This window comes from Mus musculus, chromosome 11 (genome assembly GCF_000001635.26).
Source record: "Mus musculus strain C57BL/6J chromosome 11, GRCm38.p6 C57BL/6J".
In the NCBI taxonomy this organism is placed as follows: Eukaryota; Metazoa; Chordata; class Mammalia; order Rodentia; family Muridae; genus Mus; species Mus musculus.
The window spans coordinates 7,108,247-7,129,720 of record NC_000077.6 but is presented as its reverse complement, the minus strand read 5'-3'; the positions used below and the strand labels follow the sequence as shown (position 1 = coordinate 7,129,720).

Sequence of the window (21,474 nt, the reverse complement as noted above, 5' to 3'; positions counted from 1 at the left end):
AGTCTTAGATTTGGAAGAATTTCACAAGTTGATTATTCAGGTTACAACTGTTCACGCTGTCATAGCACCTCCGAGGTGAATCATTCACAGTGTCTCATTCAACATCACAAAGGTGGCACGGACAGCCCCTTGGGAAGATAAGAGATACCCCTTACCCCCTGCCGAGGGAGGCTTCATGGATTTCAGTAAGGATCAAGAGAGGTTAGTCATACACTAGTCCAACATGTTGTTGACAGATCCACACTGGAACTCACAGGCTAAAAGGAAAGAACTGACTCCTGCAAACTGGCCTGTAAAAACACACACACACACACACACACACACACACACACACACACACACACACGATGGTAATCTACCCACACACATACAAAATAAAAATTTTAAACGTAATTCAACTAGAAAGGGTAGAAGAACACCGGTGGCATAAACAGAGAGGGAAAACGCTCAGGATTAAAGGTTTAAGTGAGGATATGGGGATGGGGGAGGGCGGGCGGGGGCTGGGTCAGCCTAACTAAGGGTGTGTGAAGAAACCTTATCCAACAGTCTCTAAACTAATATAAAAATATATAATATATACTTTTAAAGGTTTTGAACAGAGGTACCCTGCCTAGGTGAACAACATGTTTCTGGAAGACATTACTAAGTGAAAATCTTGGTGCCAAGACCTAGATGCCTTTCTGTGAATTACTGGTGAGAGAGAATACATACCATGGTTATATATACCATGGTTAGAGATAATACATACCATGGTTATATATACCATGAGAGATAATACACACCATGAGAATTGTTCTTGGTTGCCCACAATAACTAGACGGTCAGACCCTTTTGCTAACCACTCTCTCTGGATGCAGGACATAGAAATCAGCTTTACCTAGGAAACACTCCCTGCTGGATAGCTTAGATGGTGCCAGAAGGAGTTATGCAGGCTGCTGGAGGAGAAAACCATCAATGGTTTACCCAGTGCTGGATGCACATGCTGCAATACTGACCTGCTGGCAAGATGTGCCCACTTGGGTGATGGTGGTACAATGGTTATGCATATAGCCAACCACTTTCTGACTGCATATGAGGCCTGCTACACAGGAGGGAATTCGTGCCTTGTACTCTACACATGATCAATAGTCCATGACTAGGGAAACCATAGAGCCAAGCAGGAAACAGCCATACTATCAAACTGTACTGTATTCTAAATATTCATGTTTACACCCTAGATTTGAGTTTCTCTAAACTCTGATCAAAGATGCTTCCCTTTACAGGGGGTAATGGTTAAGGCAGAGACTCATAACTGGTCAAGAGCTGAGTAGAGATAACACTCAGTGTTCAGCTGTGGGTAGGTCATCTCTAATAACCTCCACCATCCAAAGCCCAGGAACTTCACAGAAGAGGGAACAAAAAGAATGTGAGAGCCACGGAACAGGAAGGAAAGTTATGAAATGCCACCTTGTATACAACAGTCATGTCACATCCAGAGCAATTAACAGCAGTTACGGCTATCTCTATACAACCAAGCTTGTCAAAGGCCCAGCATGACCAGGTCGGGGGGTCCTGGACACTGCACCTCCATCAGAGGAGATACTGGCACTTGATAGGTGTAGAGGAGGAAAGTCGCTGTCCTTTGGGGACATGGCTGCTGATAGGTTGCTCGTACCAAGGTTGATGGCCTCACATCCACACACTATGGGCAGCACTAATTAGATTTGGAGATATTAATAGCAATGAAGAAGAGGGTATGTGATTGGGATGGAGATGGGTGGGATTCTGGGGGAGCCGGAGGGATGTAGTGTCATGTAGTGTCAGATGGCTATGATCAACATCCATTGTATAAATACAACTTTCAAAGAACAAAAAATAATTTTAAAAACACCACAGGTCTCAAACAGCTCCATGTCAGGTCCTCTTAACATCCTCTTAACATATATTAGTATACACACACACACACACACACACACACACACACATATCTTTGTGCAGGTGAGTTGTAGCTGTTGACATCTGCCCAGAAATATCCACAGTGAGAAATTCTAAATAAATTTCTTTTAAGTTAATAGCTGCAAAATAAACCATTCTCAGTGTTAAATAAAACCAAGTGAGAACTGTGCTTTTGATGGCAGCCTGTGCATCAACTCAATGCCTATTTTCAGAGCCAGAGGATTTGATCCATTTTGGCTTCACGCTAGGAAGTCCAGGGACACAATGGCCTTGCCTCCCACAGAACACTCAGATGAGGACAGACATCAAAGACCCTCAGATGACTGCACTGTGTGGCACAGCTCCGTGGAGTCCACTTTGAAAACACACCCACTATTCAGAGCTAATTTCATATTTAAATTTACTAAAGAATTGTTCCCTGCGACTTTCTCAAATACTGTTAACACATGCCAGGCTAAGCAGGGGTCAGCATTGCACCTGGATAGTGAGAGGTCCCTGGCCAGTCCAAGGAAAGATGGTACCAGAGCTAAACAGATATCCATCTCCTACTGATGTCCAAAGCTGCCCAGGCCCAGAACTGCAGAGACTCTGAATTCTGATTGGAATAAAGGAAAGGAGGTGGAGAGGGAGGAGAAGAAAAAGAGGAGGAAGAGGAGAGGATGTGAGGGGCTTGAAGACACATTAAGTTCTTAGAACCAGAGACCAGAGCTGTCTTCTCCCTCCCAGGCTGGGAAGTCACAGCTGGCCAGAAGCAGTAAGAAGTCTTATGCTTGGCTTCCCAAGTGAGGTCTGGCATGCCCCAGACAGCTGATAATCTTACCAACTATAGTCTTGCCTGGGTAGATAGCACAGGACTGAATCTAGGATGTCAGCCTCCCCTATTACTCCTGACAGGGGCTCTGACAGAGAGAGAGAGAGAGAAAGAGAGAGAGAGAGAGAGAGAGAGAGAGAGAGAGAGAGAGAGAGAGAGAGAGAGAGAGAGAGAGAGACTGCAAGGCTCCAGCAACTAATAAAGTATGGGGAAGTCTGGAGGTCATAGTAAAGCTATGATTCTATGCAGAAATTATCAAATTAAAACCTTCCAATTTGTAAGTCTAAGAAGTAAAGAGTTGGGAAGCAGATGATGTTGTTGAGTCCACAGCCCTAAGAGGCTCAATCTCTGCTAGAGTCCGTCCTAAAACATCTTCTCAAAGTGGCCCAATCCTGAGAAGCAGGCATGCCCAGCACCACAACCGCCCTTGTGTAAGGAGATGTGGAAGGCAAGAGTGGATCAAACGAGTAGATTGCTTGTTTGTTTTACCCAAACTGCTGCACTCAAAACTGCCAGTGAGCCTAGCTCAGCAGCTAAGAGAACAAGCTGTTCTTCCAGAGGACCATGGTTTGATTCTCAGCACCCACATGGCAGCTCACAACCATCTGAACTCCAGTTTCAGAGGTTAGAATACACACTTCTGGCTTCCCACTTGGGAAGCCAGACACCCACTTGACACACAGACATGCATGCAGGCAAAATAACCATACACATAAAATAAAATATGCATTTTTTTATTTTAGTAATTAAAGCCCAGACTGGCCAAGTCCTACTGGGATTGTAATAATAGAACATTTGAGAACACTGTTTCTATTAAGCAAAGTACAGGTGGCCACTACAAACAGTCACCTGCTACACCCACTGTTAGAGGGAAAGGCACTATCCCAGTGTATATATTAAAACTCATGGAAAGTAAGTGACAGAGGGGAAAAACCCAAGACCTCTACAGACATCTGTCCATCATCAAGAAGGAGCAGACCAGCCATACACCAGAGGTTTCTCTAGTGTTAGGAAGGACAGAGAAGGACAGTTCTGCACTGCACTCAGGAAGGGGTGTGTGTGTGTGTGTGTGTGTGTGTGTGTGTGTGTGTGTGTGTGAGAGAGAGAGAGAGAGAGAGAGAGAGAGAGAGAGAGAGAGAATAAGATTAAACCCAACACTGATGCTTAACCATCTCTGTAGGAGGAAGGGGCAGAGTAGCCGCTTGCAAGGTATCTCAGCTGTTTTCACCGTGAACTGGACTTTGCAAGTATTTTGTATATTTACAAAAAAGATTGGACAAGAAAGAGTAATATCTAAAATCCAAACTAAAAAGGAATAACCTGTTACCACATGGGAAAGATGGCCACCCAGAGAAAAATTATTCCCAAGCACATGAAAACACTATCACCATCTCGCTGGTAACTTTAGCCAAGGCCAAAAGGTGGGAAACATTAAGGTGAATGCAGTAGTCTTATTCTTGATAACTAATAATGCCATTTTGGATCTACTACACAGAGCAGAATGAAACAAATAATATTGCCCCTCTTTGTTCAGCTTATGCTGCTACGACAGATTATTAAAGACTAGGTGATTTGTAAAGAACTGAAATTTATTTCTTACACTTTTTGAGATAGCTGAGAGGCCCATGTTCAGCAAGAGCCTTCATGCTCCCAGGGTGGAAGGCAACAGGCAAGAGAGGGGTGAGAGGCAGAGGTCAAGAGGGTCCAAATATACTTTCTAACACCTTGCTCCTGTGATAAGTAGTCCAAGAGAGCACTAACTCGTTCCTGAGACAGCGCTGTGCTCTAACCACAGATAAGGCCCCTGCTGCCTCTTTCGTTAAGTTCCCAACACAAGAACCTAGGGGTGTGTGTTCAAACCACAGCACTTCATTAGAATCTGTAACATCAAGGAGGAGATATAAATGAAAGGAGGAGGCGCTAAATAAAATTAAAATATCACTATGACTCCTCCTTTCTCAAAGTCAAAAGCATGGCACTGACGGGCACAGAACGGCACATGGCCTCTCATATTTTGATGGCTGTGAACAATACATTCCCTTCAGTGGCACTAGCTTCTAGTGTGTCTGCATTCAATCACTCCATACATTAAAATCCAGGGGCCCAATCCAGAATTGGGCCCACCTCGCTTGCATGCTGATTTGAACAAATCAGTCGTAAAGAGCCAAACCCAGGAGAGGTGCTGGGGAAAATGCAGCTGTGACCCGTTTGCCTGGGCTGGATAATGGAATCCTGGCAGTGCTGCCTGAATGGCCTCAGATGGCAAAGCTGTGTGCTGTCTATGAAGTCAGGTAATGTCTAGAGAGCTAAATGGCCACAATTAGTCACTGTTGACCCTACATTGTGGGTGCGTGGAACTCATTACATTACTCTCTCTAGCCTGGTGCATATGATGTCTGTGTTTCCACAAGGTTTCAAATGTCAGAACCCTGAGGTCAGAGTTGGTAACAGTCCATACTGCATCCTGACATCTAGGAAAAAATAAAACCATGCAGTCCACAGTGGGGACTTGGTAGCCATTTTCTGAACGAACACTTATTACTAGACGCCTTTGCCCTCTCCCCACTTCCCCATGGATGGACCCAGGGGTGAACGCCTCTCCTCCTGAGAGTGGCATCGACTTCTTCCCTATTTGGCTCCTCTGCTCCTCACCATCCTTGCCACCATTTCCCAGTCAACTCCTGACCTCAAATCACAATTGAGCAGAATTCTCTCTGACGCCAGCTCCCTACCTATCTAGCACACACTCCAACCCAGCTCTCCTTCCAGGCGCCAGATGTTTGCTCCCTACATACCCTGCAGCCACCTAATTCAACAAATTGCTGGCTTTCACAATTAACTTATAGAAGACTCTGCCCTGAGCACTTGTGCTTGACAATGCATGGACCATGCCAGTGTGCTCTAACAACACTACTGGCATGAATACAACTAGCCAGCCCTTTCACTTCAGCCCTCCATGGCTTTGAATAGCTTCTTTATATTTCTCAAGCAGGGAAACTGAGGCACGACCAGTTAAGTTGATATGATTGAATGTCTGTGGCTGCATAGTGAACCCTGTCTCTGAGTTGAAGCCCACAGAAAGGTTTCGTGGGGGCAAAGGTCAGGAAGGGCATAAGACAATGGGTGGCAGTGAGCAGATTCCTGATGCTCCTGGACCCCAACAGACACAGTTCTGGTTACTCACATAGATTGTGCGAGTCCTTCTGGAAATACCCAGAGTTGACACAATACTAGAGAACAGTAACTTCAATAGCTCAGACCATATTAGCTTCAACTCATAGCAACTAAAGTTAGTCAAAATGGCCACATTGTATCCTGGAGCCATGAACCTTTGTCACCAGCATGCATGAATGTCTTATTTTGCCCTAAAGCAAAGTAAATTGACACAAGTGACCCTAACTCAGGCTCTGGTATCAGCCAACACATTCATCTCTGCAACGACTCTCAGAAGAAAGACTGGATGGGATGGAAGACTTACTTGACTCAGACTCACAGTTCTCAGCCCAGTGTTCACCAGCTCTGCTGTTTGTACACTATGGTGAAGCAGAGCATCATGGCAGAGAGGGAAGGGAGGTGCACTGTCAGACACCATCACGCTAGGAGGTGAAAAACGAGACAAGGGATCCAAGACATGATACCTTCTTCAAGGGCAGGCTTGCAGATACTGCTTCTTCAAAATACATCTCAAGAAACTCCCAAGACAGCACTGCGAGCTGGGAGCCAAGCCTTCAATGCATGAGCCTTTAGAACAATAGTTCTCAACCCAAGGGTCTTATGACTTTTTCACAGAGGTCACCTAAGACCACTGGAAAACACAGGCGTTTACATTACAATTCATAACAGTAGCAAAACTACAGTTGTGATGTAGCAACAAAAATAACTGTATGGTTGGGGTCACCACAACATGAGAAACTGTGTTAGAGGGTGGGCAGCATTAGGAAGGCTGAGAAGCGCTGCTTTAGAAGAACATTTCTCTGGATCCATAAGAGCACTTGTTAAAGTTACCATCTAAATACTTCTCTGAAACCCCTGTGGATCAGAAAGTGTGTCCATGATCAGGGACAACTTTGACTACAACAAGCCATCAGCAGATCCAGCATACACCAAGCACAGCTCAGATCTGGAAAGTGGGGTCCTAGGAGAGGAACTATATCATGGGATGGATAACCTTGCAGCCAACTGTTGTATGACTCAGTCAGTATATATCAAAACGGCCACTCACACTACCTTAATTCTGAATCCTTCTGACCTGTGCCAGGCAACCGACAACCTTCACCATGACAAGCTCCCGAGGGGGGAGGGGGGCTCAAAGGGTTCCAGGAAGGTTCAGACTGAAGACCGTACAAAGGGGCTCAAAATGAGCACCAGATGGCCCAAGTGGTAAGAGGCCATGCTTAGATTGGTTCTCTCTACAGATACACAGTGTACTATGATCTCACCATGCCACACCCTAGCCTCCAGGATGGAGCCAAAGGCATCGTGTGCATATTCCAACCAGCTCAGTTCCCATTAAGAAGAGCAACATCCAGAGAAGAGTCCTTGTCTCTCCACAGTGGGTGTGGAGTAACAGTGGGCACCAGGACAACCATCTTTCCATCATGTCAAAGAGAGGTGCCAGTTCCTCAGAGACACAAAGGAACAATGCACATCTAACAGCACTCAGTAACTGGAGGAAAGGTCCTAACAATTACTCTCATCTGGGAGTATCAACTGTGGCTAATGAGGCAAATAAACCATACGCTAGTGTTGAGATGAAGGCAAACAAGCCCCGTGTTTGCTTACCTTCCAGCAAAGACCTTCAGAGGGAGAAGGTGTTTGGGCTGCAGGTGTGGGGGATTTTCCATGCCTGCACTTCCCAGAGGCCACCCTGCATCTTGGTGTCAGGGACTCAGATCCAGGCTTCTCTGAACAGGCTCCCCCAGCTCAGAGGAAAGCATCCTGGAAGATGACAGGACACTCACAGGGGATGGAGCAGAGGAACAATCTCACAGCAGGGCCCATCTCAACTTGAGCTTCCTACTTTAACAGGGGAAATGATCAAAACTGAACTAGCTAGATGAAAACTACCGCTAAGAGAGAAATTACACTGAGTGGAGAAGCAGGCCACACACTGCAGAAGAAAGCGAATGCTGTTCAAAATGAAGCTGAATGGGAAAAGGCATCACAACCATTTTAGAAAACTCCTGAGTGCCGGCAGGATCACGGTCGGTGGAAGCGATGGCACACGGAAAGAATATTTGGAAACAGTGAACTGACCATTTCATTGTTTCTGCATTTGATGTAACTGTTAAAGCCACAGATAGAAGAGGTTCAGTAAAAAACAAGTATAAGAAACAAGGGCACTGAGACACATCAAAAATCAAACCTGTTAGACAAGGTGATGAAGAGAAAACCCTGAAAGTAGATAGAAGTGGGGCAGGGGACTCCTGAAGAAGCAAACAAGTCAGAGCAAGTATCTCATCAGAAATGTGTCAGAGGGCAGCACGCGCCTTCAGAGCGGATAGGGAGCCAGGGAAACAAACAGGACAGACCGTCTAGAGCTCCACACCCAGGAGAAATGCACTGCCCCAATGGAGAGCTTTTCAGAAACACAGGAGCTGAGGGAACACGTCCCCAGCAGCCAGGCACTCACATGCTAAAGGAGATCCCTTAGGTGAGGAAACCCAACTCCAGAAATCTTCACCACAGGAGCACCCAGCCACAGAGATGATAACTGCTCGAGTAAATAGCAAGACGCTGTGCTGCTGACATCTCTTTAAAGGAGAATGCAGTGCACAGACAAAATATTAACAATGCAAAATGGAGTTTATTCTATGTAATAAGATAAAATATATATACATATATATATGTATATATGTATATATATATATGTATATATGTATATATATAAAAGAGCATATCAGACCTGTACCAAACTCAGCCTCATAGCATGTAAGTCAGAAGTTACTTGATGGTGGGCTGTTACCAAGTAAAAAAATCTACTTAAACCCTAAAGCAATGATGAAAACAGCTAAAATAAACACAGTAAAATTGAATAATCAAACATAATCAATAAATCTGTACGCAGGTAGGGAGGGGGCAAAGTACAAATGGGAAAACTGGAAATAAGTAGAAAGGGCCAGCCTTTGGCTCAAACACAGCAAGAGTGCAGCCTATACAGGCAGCTAAAGCAAGGATTGTTAATTAGAAAGAAGGTGGAGGAGGAGGAGGAAAATGAGGAGGAAGAAGAGGTTGAAGAGGAGGAGGAAGAGAAAAGCAAAACTAAGCTCAGACCAATCTTTACAGAAAAGGCAGAGTGGACCAAAACTCAGGGTTTAGGGGAAGGTGACTTCCTGACAGCAGTCAGAAGGGTGTCAGAATGACGATGTTAGCAGGTAAATGGGGTTACGTGCCAACAACTGCTTCCTAGACCAAAGGGTCATTTCTTAATAATAAAGAAGTCAGCTGACCCCTTCAGCTCCTTGGGTACTTTCTCTAGCTCCTCCATTGGGGGCCCTGTGTTCCATCCAATAGCTGACTGTGAGCATCCACTTCTGTGTTTGCCAGAAACTGACATAGCCTCACAAGAGACAGCTAAATCAGGGTCCTTTCAGCAAAATCTTGCTCACATATGCAGTAGTGTCTGTGATAGGTGGAACAACAATATGAACTAACCAGTACCCCCGGAGCTCGTGTCTCTAGCTGCATATGTAGCAGAAGATGGCCTAGTTGGCTATCATTGGGAAGAGAGGCCCCTTGGTCTTGCAAACTTTATATGCCCCAGTACAGGGGAACGCCAGGGCCAAGAAGTGGGAGTGGGTGGGTAGGGGAGCAGGGCGGGGGAGGGTATAGGGGACTTTTGGGAGAGCATTTGAAATGTAAAGTAAGAAAATACCTAATAAAAAATTGGGAAAAAAAAGAAGTCAGCTGATCAAGAGTGAATAACAATCTGCTGTTCAATTAAAAATGAAATTACATACATTAAGAAAGAATGAAGTGCCAGCTCTAGACCGTGAAAGGGGACCTTCAGTTATTGTGGAGACGTCAATACACAGCTTCAATGCTGCAGCGAACACACAGCCAGAGCAGTCATCGAGATAAAGAAGATAAGGCATGATCCGTCCCATCAGCCTGTGGGCCTGCTGTATTTATAAACAGGCTGTTGACAGGAAAATTCTACAAGAGCGGAGCGCACCTTATGTCCAAGTGTGCACAAGTCCTTTGACAAATAAACCAGGTTCCTGCCCAAAATCCAAAAAAAAAAAAAAAAAAAAAAAAAAAAAAAAAAATTCAAGTCATAAAAAGTGTGTTCCCTGGCCTAAAACATATCTGATGGGAATCAAAAGCAGGAAGATTGGACGGAGGGTTTTATCCGTGTGTGCAGCCTTGGTTCAATCCCCATCTGGCACTAAGAAAAAATTTTTAAATAGACTCTAAAAAGAGTCAAATGGGAAATTCAAAAGGATTTTTAACTCAATAAAAATAAATACACAACAGGCCAGATGTGGCAAGGCATATACTTTTAATCCCAGTACTCAGGAGGCAGAGGCAGGAGCATTTATGTGAGTGTGAGCTCCAGGACAGCTAGGACTACATAGAGACACCCTGGAGAGAGAGAGAGAGAGAGAGAGAGAGAGAGAGATTGAGAGAGAGAGGGAAATAAAATAAATACACAACATATCAAATATTTGGGATAATGCTCAAATAGCACTTCGTGGGGGACTTATAGCATGAAAACCTTATCTTAAAGCCCCCCAAATTTCCAATTAATGGTTTCAATTGCACCTTTAAAAGTTATTAAAAACAAAGAGGTCAATTTAACCCAAAATAAGTAGAAGAAACACAATAGTCTAGAAGAAAATTAATGAAATTAGAGATCAATGAAATTAAAAACACATTCTTTAAGAAAATCAACAAAACTGGTTAACCTGAATGATTAGGAGGGAGGAGGGAAGGAGAAGAGGTAGACAAGGGACAGGAGAGGGAGAGGGGGAAGGGAGGGAGGGAGGGAGGGAAGGGAGAGAGAGATTAGACAGCAACTGGACAGCAGAGGCAGCCGCTGGGGAAGCATATGCAAGCATGAGAAGAAACCTTAGTCATCAATTGTTAAAACTTGGAGCAAGTTGACAAAACCTTTAAAAGAAATACAAACCATTAAAGTCGTTTCAGAAATGTGACCTTAATTTTCCTTCTGGGTTCGTAGATTTCCCATTCTTCCATGTATAAGAAAGAAAAGGCACTGGCCTCTGGAGAGGAGAACAAGATGGAGCACTTACAAACTCAACTTTGAGATTTCACTCGATAGCATGGAGACAAAGAGAATGAGAAAGCCACCGATGGAGATCTTAACAAACATGGGGAAGCTCTAGAGAAAACAGTGGCCAATCAAAGCCAAAAAGACCGAAGAAAGAGAACGCAAGAGGTACACAGAGGTCCCAGGAACACATGGGTGGTTTTACACGCTAAGATCAAGCATGCAAGTGCTAAACTAGCAATGGATACAGGAAACCCGGACCATTCCTATAGATGCATAAGGTGGAAAGCTGTCAACACACAACTGGAATTCCAGATTTTAAAAATCCCTAGGAATAAAGAAAGGGAAGCTTGTTCGACTCAACAAAAGCCTCCACAGAACCCCCACTGGTAAGATGATTCTTAATCATGAAAAAATGCAGAGCACCTCCCTGGAAACAGCACAGGACAAGAATGCCATTCTTACACTTGTGCCTGACATTTTATCGGAAGCTCAAGCTGGCAAAATAAGCCAAGAAAATGAAAATATAAGATCTCCCCATGGGAAAGAAAGAAACTAAGCCAAATTCATGTGCAAAAGTGATTGTCTAGGTGGACAGCCCAGTGGAAATTTCAAAACTGTAGAAAGAAATCTGTTTATTGCAAGTTTCAAAGCATCAATATATAAACATAATTTATATTTTGCTCTGTAAGTAAAAAATAAACAATTATAAGTTAAAATTTAAAAATCAACCGAACTATGCTATCAAAAGTAAGATCTACTTAGGGACATATCTGAAGGAAAGTCTGAAACATGAAAAAGAAAAAAAAAAATTGAAACATTTGGATGTTGAAAAGTCATACTTTTCTGAAGGAAAATTAAACAAGTTGTATCATAGAGAGATGAAGATGCTGTGAGTAGAGAGCTGAGCTATGCTGTGAATCAGCTGTCTACAGCTCTAGGTACTGGTTCTCACCAGATTCATGGTGTGGATTTAACAAGTAGCCTTCTTGTAGAACCAGAGATAATTCTAAAAATTTTTTTTATTAAAAAAGTGCAGGGCTTGAAGTAGCCAGATTCACCTTTGAAAAAGAACATCACAGTTTGTGGGATCCTAAGACATCATCACAGACTGCCATGAAGCTGTAGGACCAAGGTATAGCTAGGTGTCAAGACAGACACAAGGAGCAATGGAATAGAATTGAAAATCTAGAAAGACTCGTATCCAGCTACATATGGAAAAGTGAGTTTCCTAAATATCTGACAAGATGAATAGACAAGTGGCTAGTCGTCCCAGCAAAATGTTGAGATCCTACTGGCAAATAAAAATCTTTGATCTATACCTCAGGTCATATAGAAAAGTTAATTCAAAATGTATCCTAAACAGTATTGGGAAGTCGTAGGACCTTGGTGAGGCTAACAGTTTGATCAGATTTATTTAGCCCTACTGGCTGGTGCAGGCTCAGCTTAGGTAGCTGGCAAACAAAATAAGGGATCAAGATTAGCTGCTCTTCTCTGCCACTGTGTTCCCCTAAGAACAATGTCTTTATAAAGTTATGGAGAACATAAACACACAGAGATTTTCCAAGAGCTACATTGTATTTGATAGTGGATCTACTTGGGTTTCTTTTTTTTTTTTTTTTTTTCAGGTTCATTAACTTTTTTTTTTTTTAATTAGGTATTTTCCTCGTTTACATTTTCAATACTACTTGGGTTTCTGAGGATGGTTGCTTTCAGTTTGGACACAGACCTGACAAAAATAGAGAGTAACTACGTTCATCTATTCTGTCAGCCCTGATCCAGTCTGAGCCTTTATGTAGCCAGTCCCTGTTTAAGGAACTCTTCATCTGTGTGTGTGTGTGTGCAGGGGGAAGGGGGCAGGAAATCAAATCACAGCTGATGTGCAGCAGAAAGAGGGAACCTCTACAGAGCTGGAGTCTGATTTAATCATTGTGGTAGTGAGATAGCAGTTAATTGACAGTTTTCTAAAACAGACTCAGCTAGCAAATGGACATTTTCTGCAGCAAACATTATCTGGTTATGAATTAAGAACCTGATGGGATTAAAGGAAAATGAGCTAATATCTTTGGAGAGAATACGCTAATCTTTTTCACACTGAAATTCCAGATATTTGTGCTGTTCTAACAGATGACCTCATGTATGCATGGCTCCCTGGTAAACACAGCAATTATTATTATTATCTTCATTGCAGGTCAGTTCTGTGCTAGGCACCAGGCTAGATGTTTTTTTATTTTATATTATGGAACTTTTGTTATTTAGCTTCTTGCTAAACTAACCCCTTAAAATAGTCATAACCAGTCTCATTTCTTTCAGCAAAAGGCCAAAATACAGAGCAAGGAGTGTGTAGAGATGTGTGTGTGTGTGTGTGTGTGTGTGTGTGTGTGTGTGTATACATATATATAACATATATGTGTGTATGTGTGTGTATATAAATATACTCTATATATCCCCCCAAAATATCCATGATATCACCTTAACTAGGCAATAAAAAGATGAATCGCCATAGATGTGATTTAGTTAAAGATATGAAATAGGAAAAGCCCTCAGGATAGGGGTGGGGAGATCCTTGGAGGAAGGGGAGGAGGAAAAGTGAGCAACAAGCACACAGACAGGAAGGCAGAGGGAGGCCAGACTGGGGTGATCTGCAGGAGCCAGCAGAGGCAGAGAGACCTTGAGAAGCCAGTGTAATGACAGACATTGGGCAAGGACGGTTCATACACAACACAAAATTGGCAATTCATTAAATAAAAGAATGAATGAATACATAAATACCATGGCAGATACACAATTTAAAATCTCCTACTCTTAAGGCTATACTATTAGAAGGAACAAAACCTACAAAAAGTCACAGTCGTGTATCTGAAGAAGGGCTTGCTTGTGGACCATTATGAAATTTTAGGTGGGACACAATGACACACAGTGATGACCTCAGCAGCATTCAGAGGGCTAAGACAGGCTGATATGACTTTGAGGCCAGCTCAGACAATATAGTGAACCCTTAACTAAAATAATTAAAAATTTAAAAAGTGAATAAAAAGTAAATTATGAAAAAAGAAAGAATGAAAAAGGACAACTGTTGTATGACTATAGGTATCTCTAGGTAAAGCATATAGGACAGGGTAAGTGGAATTTATCTTATTCGCTCCTAAATACTTATTGTACATATTTCCTACTTTCCCTACGAATGTTGGTCATATCAGATCTATAGCCAGCTTTGAGACAGTATTGGCTGAATCACAAGAAAACACAGACAGGAGACTGACAAATGCAGGTTATGTGACAAATTCCAGGGACCATCGCTGCTCTGAGGAAGGGAGCTCTGCATGTGTGTGGTGGGTCAGACAGAAACCATTTACCTTCCTCTCTATTTCCCCATGAAGTAAGAAGGAGAGGTAAGACAGCGACCAAGACATCATCTACTGAACAAACGGGCTTACTCTGAAGGCAGTAAATTCCCTTTCCCTGTTGATTACATGCGTGGCTTTCCCTGTGGTTATATGATTGTTTGCTTTTAAGTTAAGTCTATAACTCTGATTTTGTGAGGGAAATTCCATTTTATATTCTAGTGGTTTTGTCTATTTTACATGTTTCTTTTATCTTTGGGGTTTGATGTATTTTAGCATATTAACTATATATGAGTAATATGTACACAGGCTTATGCATATGTGTTTGCCTATGTATATAGTGTGTTGATTTTTTTATGAAATTAAACATTGTATAATGTTAGTGTCACAACAATCCATAGAATGAATCCTCTGAGAAGTAAAACCAAAAAATTTCAATATTTACATAGTCTAAGGGTTGACCAACTGTTGTTCAGTTCAATCTTTATATTTTGTCTGTTTCTTAAAATTTTAGAGACTGTTTTAATTGGCATATAACCTTATAAATAATAAACAATTGTTTTCAACCAACCCAATTTAAAGAGAAGGATGGTGGAAAGCCCCTGACTGGCTACTCATCCAAAGATGACACATGGATGGCCAATAAGCAGTTAAAAGATACTCATGGTTTGTTACGAGGGAGACCACACACCCACTTAAAAACCTAGCCACAGCAGCAGACACAGATGCAGAGAAACTAGAACCCAAACATTGTGGCTACAGACAGGAGATGGCAATAGGCAGTCTGGAAAGTACTGGGCTCATTTCTTAAAACGTTAAACGTAATAAACTCAGCACACTTTGTCGGAGCCTACTCCTACGTATTTACACAAGAAAACGGAAAGCCCTCGCCTGCAGAAACTCTTACACACAGATGCTCGCATCAGCTTTATTTGGTGTAACCTAGCCCAGAAATAGCCCAGATGCCCATCCGGCTGTGAACAGACAACAAGCTTTGATTCAGCCAGACAATGGGATGCTTCCAGGCGATAGAGTATTTTCTCTGAAGGGCCCTCCACACCACTAGAACAGCAGGGAATGAGAAGCCAGAGAAGCAGAAAGGAGAGCTAGGTTTGTTCTTCAGAAGGTGTGCCCCAAGAGAAAGCTGATGCAGGACGTGTGATGTTTAGGCAGCACCCAGCAGTGAACACAGCCATCACCCTGCACCCCTTATTGTGGACATCACTCAAGGGCAGCCACTCAGGAGCCACACTTGGGGCCCTGTTTGTTAGGAGCCTGAAGCAAGTCAGGAAGACTATGACTCGACGCACATTGTTTAAACCTTTCCTTTGTTCACAAAGTCTCCCACACAAGATAGACTTTTCTCAACAAATATCTTTCCCCCAAAGACACCAGACTCACAGGTACTATGCCTCCCTTGGGTGGGGATGGAGGGAGTTCTCCTATCTTCCTGACCCAGTTAGGCCTGGCAAGGCTACCCACGAGCATGCAGGAAATACAGCAACTCCAGGGACTGTGCAGGCTCCCCAGAGGCTGTGGCTGGCCTGGGGCCAGGACGGGTGTTTGAAAGCAGAGTCCTGAAGCTGTGAAGGAAAGTCTCAATTGGATTAGAGGAAGATTCGGGGGGGGGGGGGCGGTCAAGGTAGGCGAAATTGAGGTCCCCCCCACCAGCCCCAGTGTCCTGCACATGCTTTAACAAGTCGCTGCCAGATACTGGCCACACAAGCCAGATAGTGAAATGAAGATTTGCCAGGATTTGGGACTTGGATGAGTGGTTCTGGACCAGGCTCTGGAAGCCACCCTTTGAGTCCCCAGTAAAGTAACAACGAAAAACCCACCTAGTGGGAAGAGAATTTCCCGGAAAGTCCTGATCTTGCCTTGTCCTCTGCCAAGGCTGAACAATTACAGAATGGATACCCCAGATTGGGAGTACACCCCACTCCCACATGACACCCACATCGCCTGCAAAGGCCGGTCAGAGGGCTGCTTCTTTCCAGACATATCTGTGAGCCACATCTGCACTGACATTCCTTCCTGAGGCTCACCCAGCCTCTCACAGCCTTAGGATAGAAAACGGTGAAGGAGGGAGCTTAGTGCTTGTCATACTTGGGAAACAGAGCCCTCAGGAAATGCAGATGCAAGCTGTCTCCATAATGCTATTCTGCTCCCAGCCTGCTCAGCATCTGCACAGGAGACTGCTGCAGCCATGGATGGCAGGCTCAGACAGCTGAGTCCCTTTTCTGACTCCCTTCATTTATGGGCACCCTCTGAGGTCCTCTGCTCTCAGATCCCAGGCCAGTGAGTCCAAAGGCCACTGAAGCAGACACCTCGGATGCTGTGTTGTCTCACTTGATTAAACTCATGGAGCCTCTGCTGTGTGCCAAGCTCCTTAGTAGTAACTCGGACCTCAGAGTTGACTTGGAAATGAGTGTGGCTTGCCCAATGACAGCCACACAAAATGATAAGATGAACTGGTGGGCCAGCGGCGTCTCTGCTCTACAGATAGCTGGGGAAAAGTTCAGAGGCCATAAGCAAGCCCTCACAGCAATGGCCTTTGTGACTTTGAAAGAAGGGTACCAGTTCTCTCTTAGGAAACAGGCTTTGAACCCACGAGGCCCTGAAGAGTTGGCTTTATCCTATCAGCTTCTCCTCTGTCTTAGAAATGAACATGACATGGTACCCTGGCCTGCCTGTCACAGGGTAGACCCGGGCCACCTCTTTCTACTCTTATCAAGTGCAACCAAATCTAAAACTTTCAGTTGATGCTCCTACAGTTCTACCTTGATTTTGAGAACAGAAGTCACAAGACAGAAAGGCCCAGCCCCAAGGCAAGGGGGTGATGTCTATTCCCACTGATCCATCTTCTGCCAGCAATGGGGTACTGGCTATTGTGCCCCACCCCCACAGCAGAGTCCTCAGTGTATCCACAGTCACCACTATGGTGGCATCAGCACACAGTGACACAGCACATCCTTCCTCCCACCAGCCTCTGAGATCTCAGCTGGGCTCTTACTGGTACCTTGGTGGGTGGGTGCTTCAAGTCCAAACAGGCCCCACTGAAAGCACTTTGTCTAGAAAAAAAATTCTGAAATGCTCTCTTGAGCTCAATCACATATTCCCGGGAACAAACTAGTGCTTTACAAGACAACTTTGTGTTATGGGAAGTGATTCTCCTTAAGTCACTGGGGAGCCAAGTCAGCTGTGCGAACTGTAAAGTTCTGAATGCCCAGTTTCTCAGACACCTGGAGCTCTCTGCCCCAGCCAAATCCAGGGCATTCTGAAGGCAGTCTATAGCCAGAATGACACATCTGGCTTCTGTCTAGCATTGGGAGTTGTGCTATTTGAAAGAGCGTCCCCAGGGATAAAAGCTGTAGCAGCTTGGCCTGGGAGTGCTATACGAGGAACCCATGGGGACCCCAATAGTGGCAGCGATGTAAGTGATCAGGGGACACCTTAGCCAGGAGGCCAGGGGTATCACCCAACATGGTGCTGCACTGCAGTCTCTACTGCAATCAAAAGCTACAAAACAAATGGGGCTGGAGCCGCGCATGCTGATGAAAAGGAATAGAGATGACAGAGAGGAAAGCCTTAAAGTACACGACTCCCAGAGGATAACACGGGTAGGAGATATATACAATCCTGACTAGATAAAGACTTTTCTAGATATGACACCAATGTGACAATCCTTAAGTGACTCATGAAAAGTAAGTCATCCACCCTTCATAGGACACTGGCCCAGGCTGGGCAGGAAACATGGTCAAGTCATCTATGCCCATGTAGCAGCCACTGAAGGCTCTTCTAGGCTTACTGTCTGCAACTTACATAGCCACCACGGATAGCCGGGGACACAAGCAGGTACCTTGCAGGAAACCAACGTGAGTTCCGGGGACGTTTGCAAGGGGAAGGGCAGATGCCCGAAGCTGACTGAAACTGGCTCCCTTTGGGGAAGATGCTGGCCTTGGGGACCTAGCCCTCTGACTCTTAGGCAGCACAAATTCAGGGCATAAGAAAGTACAAAGGCCCTGGTAGAACCAACTTTGACCCCTCTGATCAGAAGCCTCCAAAGAATGAGTTTCCTAGTAAAATGTAGAAATCAAATACAGACCCAGGAACACCTGGTCACCTGTGGGACCTCCAGGCTGCAGTGTCTCTTCAGAGCTAGCCCATACCTTGTCAAAATGTGCTTTCTGACACAGAGGAGCTGCAGGCTGGCCATGCTCTCCTGCTCTCCCCACAGCAACCCTCTGTCATGTGGGACCAGAAATCCTTTGCACCACAGCAAGATCCAGGGACTCAGCTCAGACTGTGAGGGTGGCTTGTATGAGGACAGGCAGAGCCCTACTGGGGGTGGTGTGTGTGTGTGTGTGTGTGTGTGTGTGTGTGTGTGTGTGTGTGAGAGAGAGAGAGAGAGAGAGAGAGAGAGAGAGAGAGAGAGAGAAGACTTAGGGACAACCAGTCAAGGCTACAGAGGCCTCACAGACAAGCAGCCTCAGCAACCAACCAACCAAGACAGTATACCTCTCCCAAGAGGGATTAAGTCTTTCCCAATTAGGGGTCCTATAGCACCCTCACTAGGACATCCTTGGATGCCTCAGAAAGCACTTAGGAATCTTTAGGAACATAGACAACTTTACTACTCAATTCCAGGATCTTCACTCCAGCAACAAAGGGAATGGAGATAGTTGTATGTCAACTTGATACAAGCTAAAGTCATCTGGGAGGAGGGAACCTCAGTTAAGACAACGCCTCCATAAGACTTGCCTGTAGGCAGGCCTATAGGATATTTTCCTAATTAGTGACTAATGGGGGAACACCACAGACCACTGTGAGTGGTTCTATCCTGGGCTGGTGGTCCTGGGTTCTATAAGAAAGCAGGCTGAGCAAGCCATGATGGGCAAGCTAGTAAACAGAACCCCTCTATGGCCTCTGCATCAGCTCCTGCCTCCTGGTTCCTTCACTATTTAAGTTCCTGCCTTGATATCTTTCATTGATGGACTGTGGTGTGGAAGGATAAGCCAAATAAACCCTTTCCTTTTGGATATGGTTTCTATCACAGCAATAGTGACTCTAAGATGAGGCAGTATTGTCTAAAATCCTTGGTGCCTACCCATCCCACCTTAATCTCTCTGCCCAGCTGACTGAAGCAAGCTTGGCATTATTTCCTTCCCCCGCCTCCCGGAGTCAAACACTGAACTGGCTCCCTCTTCTTTGCCAATGCTGTGTCCCATCTCTCCAAGCCTCATTATCCAACCTGCATTCTACTGCTCTGACAAGTGTCAGCTCTGGGCTGCTAACAGCCAGTACTGGCCGCCCAACCCCACACCACCAAGAAAATCCCTCCCTGTTGGCTCCACTGATTGTGGCAGCCCCCACCCCTCAGTTCCTCAGTACCTATGCCTCACCTGGTCAGAGGCTGGGCAAAAGACTGTGACTCTATCCCACATACTCCTTCACCACCTTGAAAGGTATCGATGATGGATTTAAGACCCCAGGAATCTCATACAGGTGGTAGCACCCCAATAAATCACATGTCCAAATGCTCCCCACCCTGACCCTTTGGCCCCTTCCTCCCACTCTCAGTAGTCCCCACTCTTCCTAGGGTATGGCTCATGTCCTGTGGAAGTGGCCCCATGCCTACACAGGCTAGGAGCCAGAATCAGTGAAGAGCTACAAGATGGATAAGCTACAAGGGATTTCTGCCTACATGATAAAGTCCCAGAGGTGCAGAGGACTCTTAAGACTGAAAGCCAGGCTCTTCCATAGGGACAGAGCCTAAGGGCAGAGTGCCACCCTTCAGTGAGTCTTAACTGCTACATGTGACAAATGTTAAGAATCCAGCATTCCCAACATTACTAGAGTCAACAGGGCAGGGGCAGGAGGAATAAGCCAGCAGCAGCAGCAGCAGCCAGCAGCAGCAGCAGCAGCAGCAGCAGCTTCAGCAGGGGCTGGGGAAGCAGAAGCAGACATTTTCCAGACCAGAAGGGTGGCAAGGCCAGAGTAAGGCCAGCTCCAGCAGAGGCACAGTCAAGGCTGCTTCAGGAAGAGAGAAAGCTGTGGTTGTCCTAGGAGCACTGCCAGCTGGCCAGAGCTGAGTGCAGCAAGTAGGCCGTGGTTCTATCTGGATGCCTTGGAAGGCGCCAGAGGAGCCTGTGAGGTGCAGATACAGGGCTCGGGCCTAAGGTGGACCGGTGAGGCTCCTATGCTGCAGATGCAGAGGCCAACTTGGTAGAGCATCACTCCAGAAGCTGCCTTGCCTAGCAGAACAGAAGCAAACATAGTGCTTACCGTGGCTAACTCATCGAACTTGCCAAAGAGTTCATTGAGCAGTTTCACCAGCTCCTGGGCTGTGCACTGGGACGCCAGACCTGTGAAACCCACGATGTCTGCAAACAGGATGCTGCAAGAGGAAAGGGATGCAGGTCACCTCTTCTTGGTCACTTAGAAAATCATGGCCTAAGAGTTGCATAGCCTCTCCCATCCATACCTCCACTGACTTCTCAAAGCACACTGCACAACCTCCTCCTTCTCTTACAGGCAAGAAGACCCAGGCTTAGAAAAGCTGCAAGGCACACCTCTTGACTACAGAGGGATTAGCTAGCTGCTGGGCTGTTGGAGCTTGCTGTCCCCCATTCTAACCTGTCACCCACATAGGAAGCTCCTGCTGTCTGCCCAGTAGGCCTGCTTCCTCCCCAGGTGCTCACATAACTGCATCTACACTGGGGCCAGTAGCAGGAAGTAGAGTGACCGGCTTTTAAGTAAGAACATGTCCCGCCCCACCAACCATTTTCTTTTCCTCCTGCTACCTGGATGCATGTGACCATCAGAGTGCCCGAGCCAAAGGCCTAAGTCACAGTATAGAGAGTCCATATTCCCCCCATGATGCCCTCCTAGTACTCCCGATGTCTATTTAGTACAGAACTGGAGTCAGTCTTGAACATGTGCAATTTTCTACAGATGTTAAGACTAAAGCAATTGTTCCTATTGTTCTTTCAAAAAATATATTCTGCAAATATCTGAGAGGTGAAAATCATCTAGATTTTGGCTTTAAACATTCTTTAGCCCCACGGTCTATCTTAAAATATGCTGGTTAAATATTTAGAGCTTTCCTGCAACTCCAGGACTTCCAGAAACCAGACACCACACCCCAGGAC

At 45.1% G+C, this 21,474-nt stretch overlaps 1 protein-coding gene across 1 annotated transcript in view; it reads right to left on the bottom strand.

The window, feature by feature from the left end:
• Nucleotides 1-21,474, bottom strand: part of Adcy1 (adenylate cyclase 1) — a 115,074-nt gene that overhangs the window by 48,786 nt on the left and 44,814 nt on the right. Inside the window, exon 4 of the mRNA NM_009622.2 lies at nucleotides 20,609-20,720. Within this exon, the coding sequence (NP_033752.1) occupies nucleotides 20,609-20,720 (112 nt within the window). The remainder of the gene's footprint in view (nucleotides 1-20,608; nucleotides 20,721-21,474) is intronic.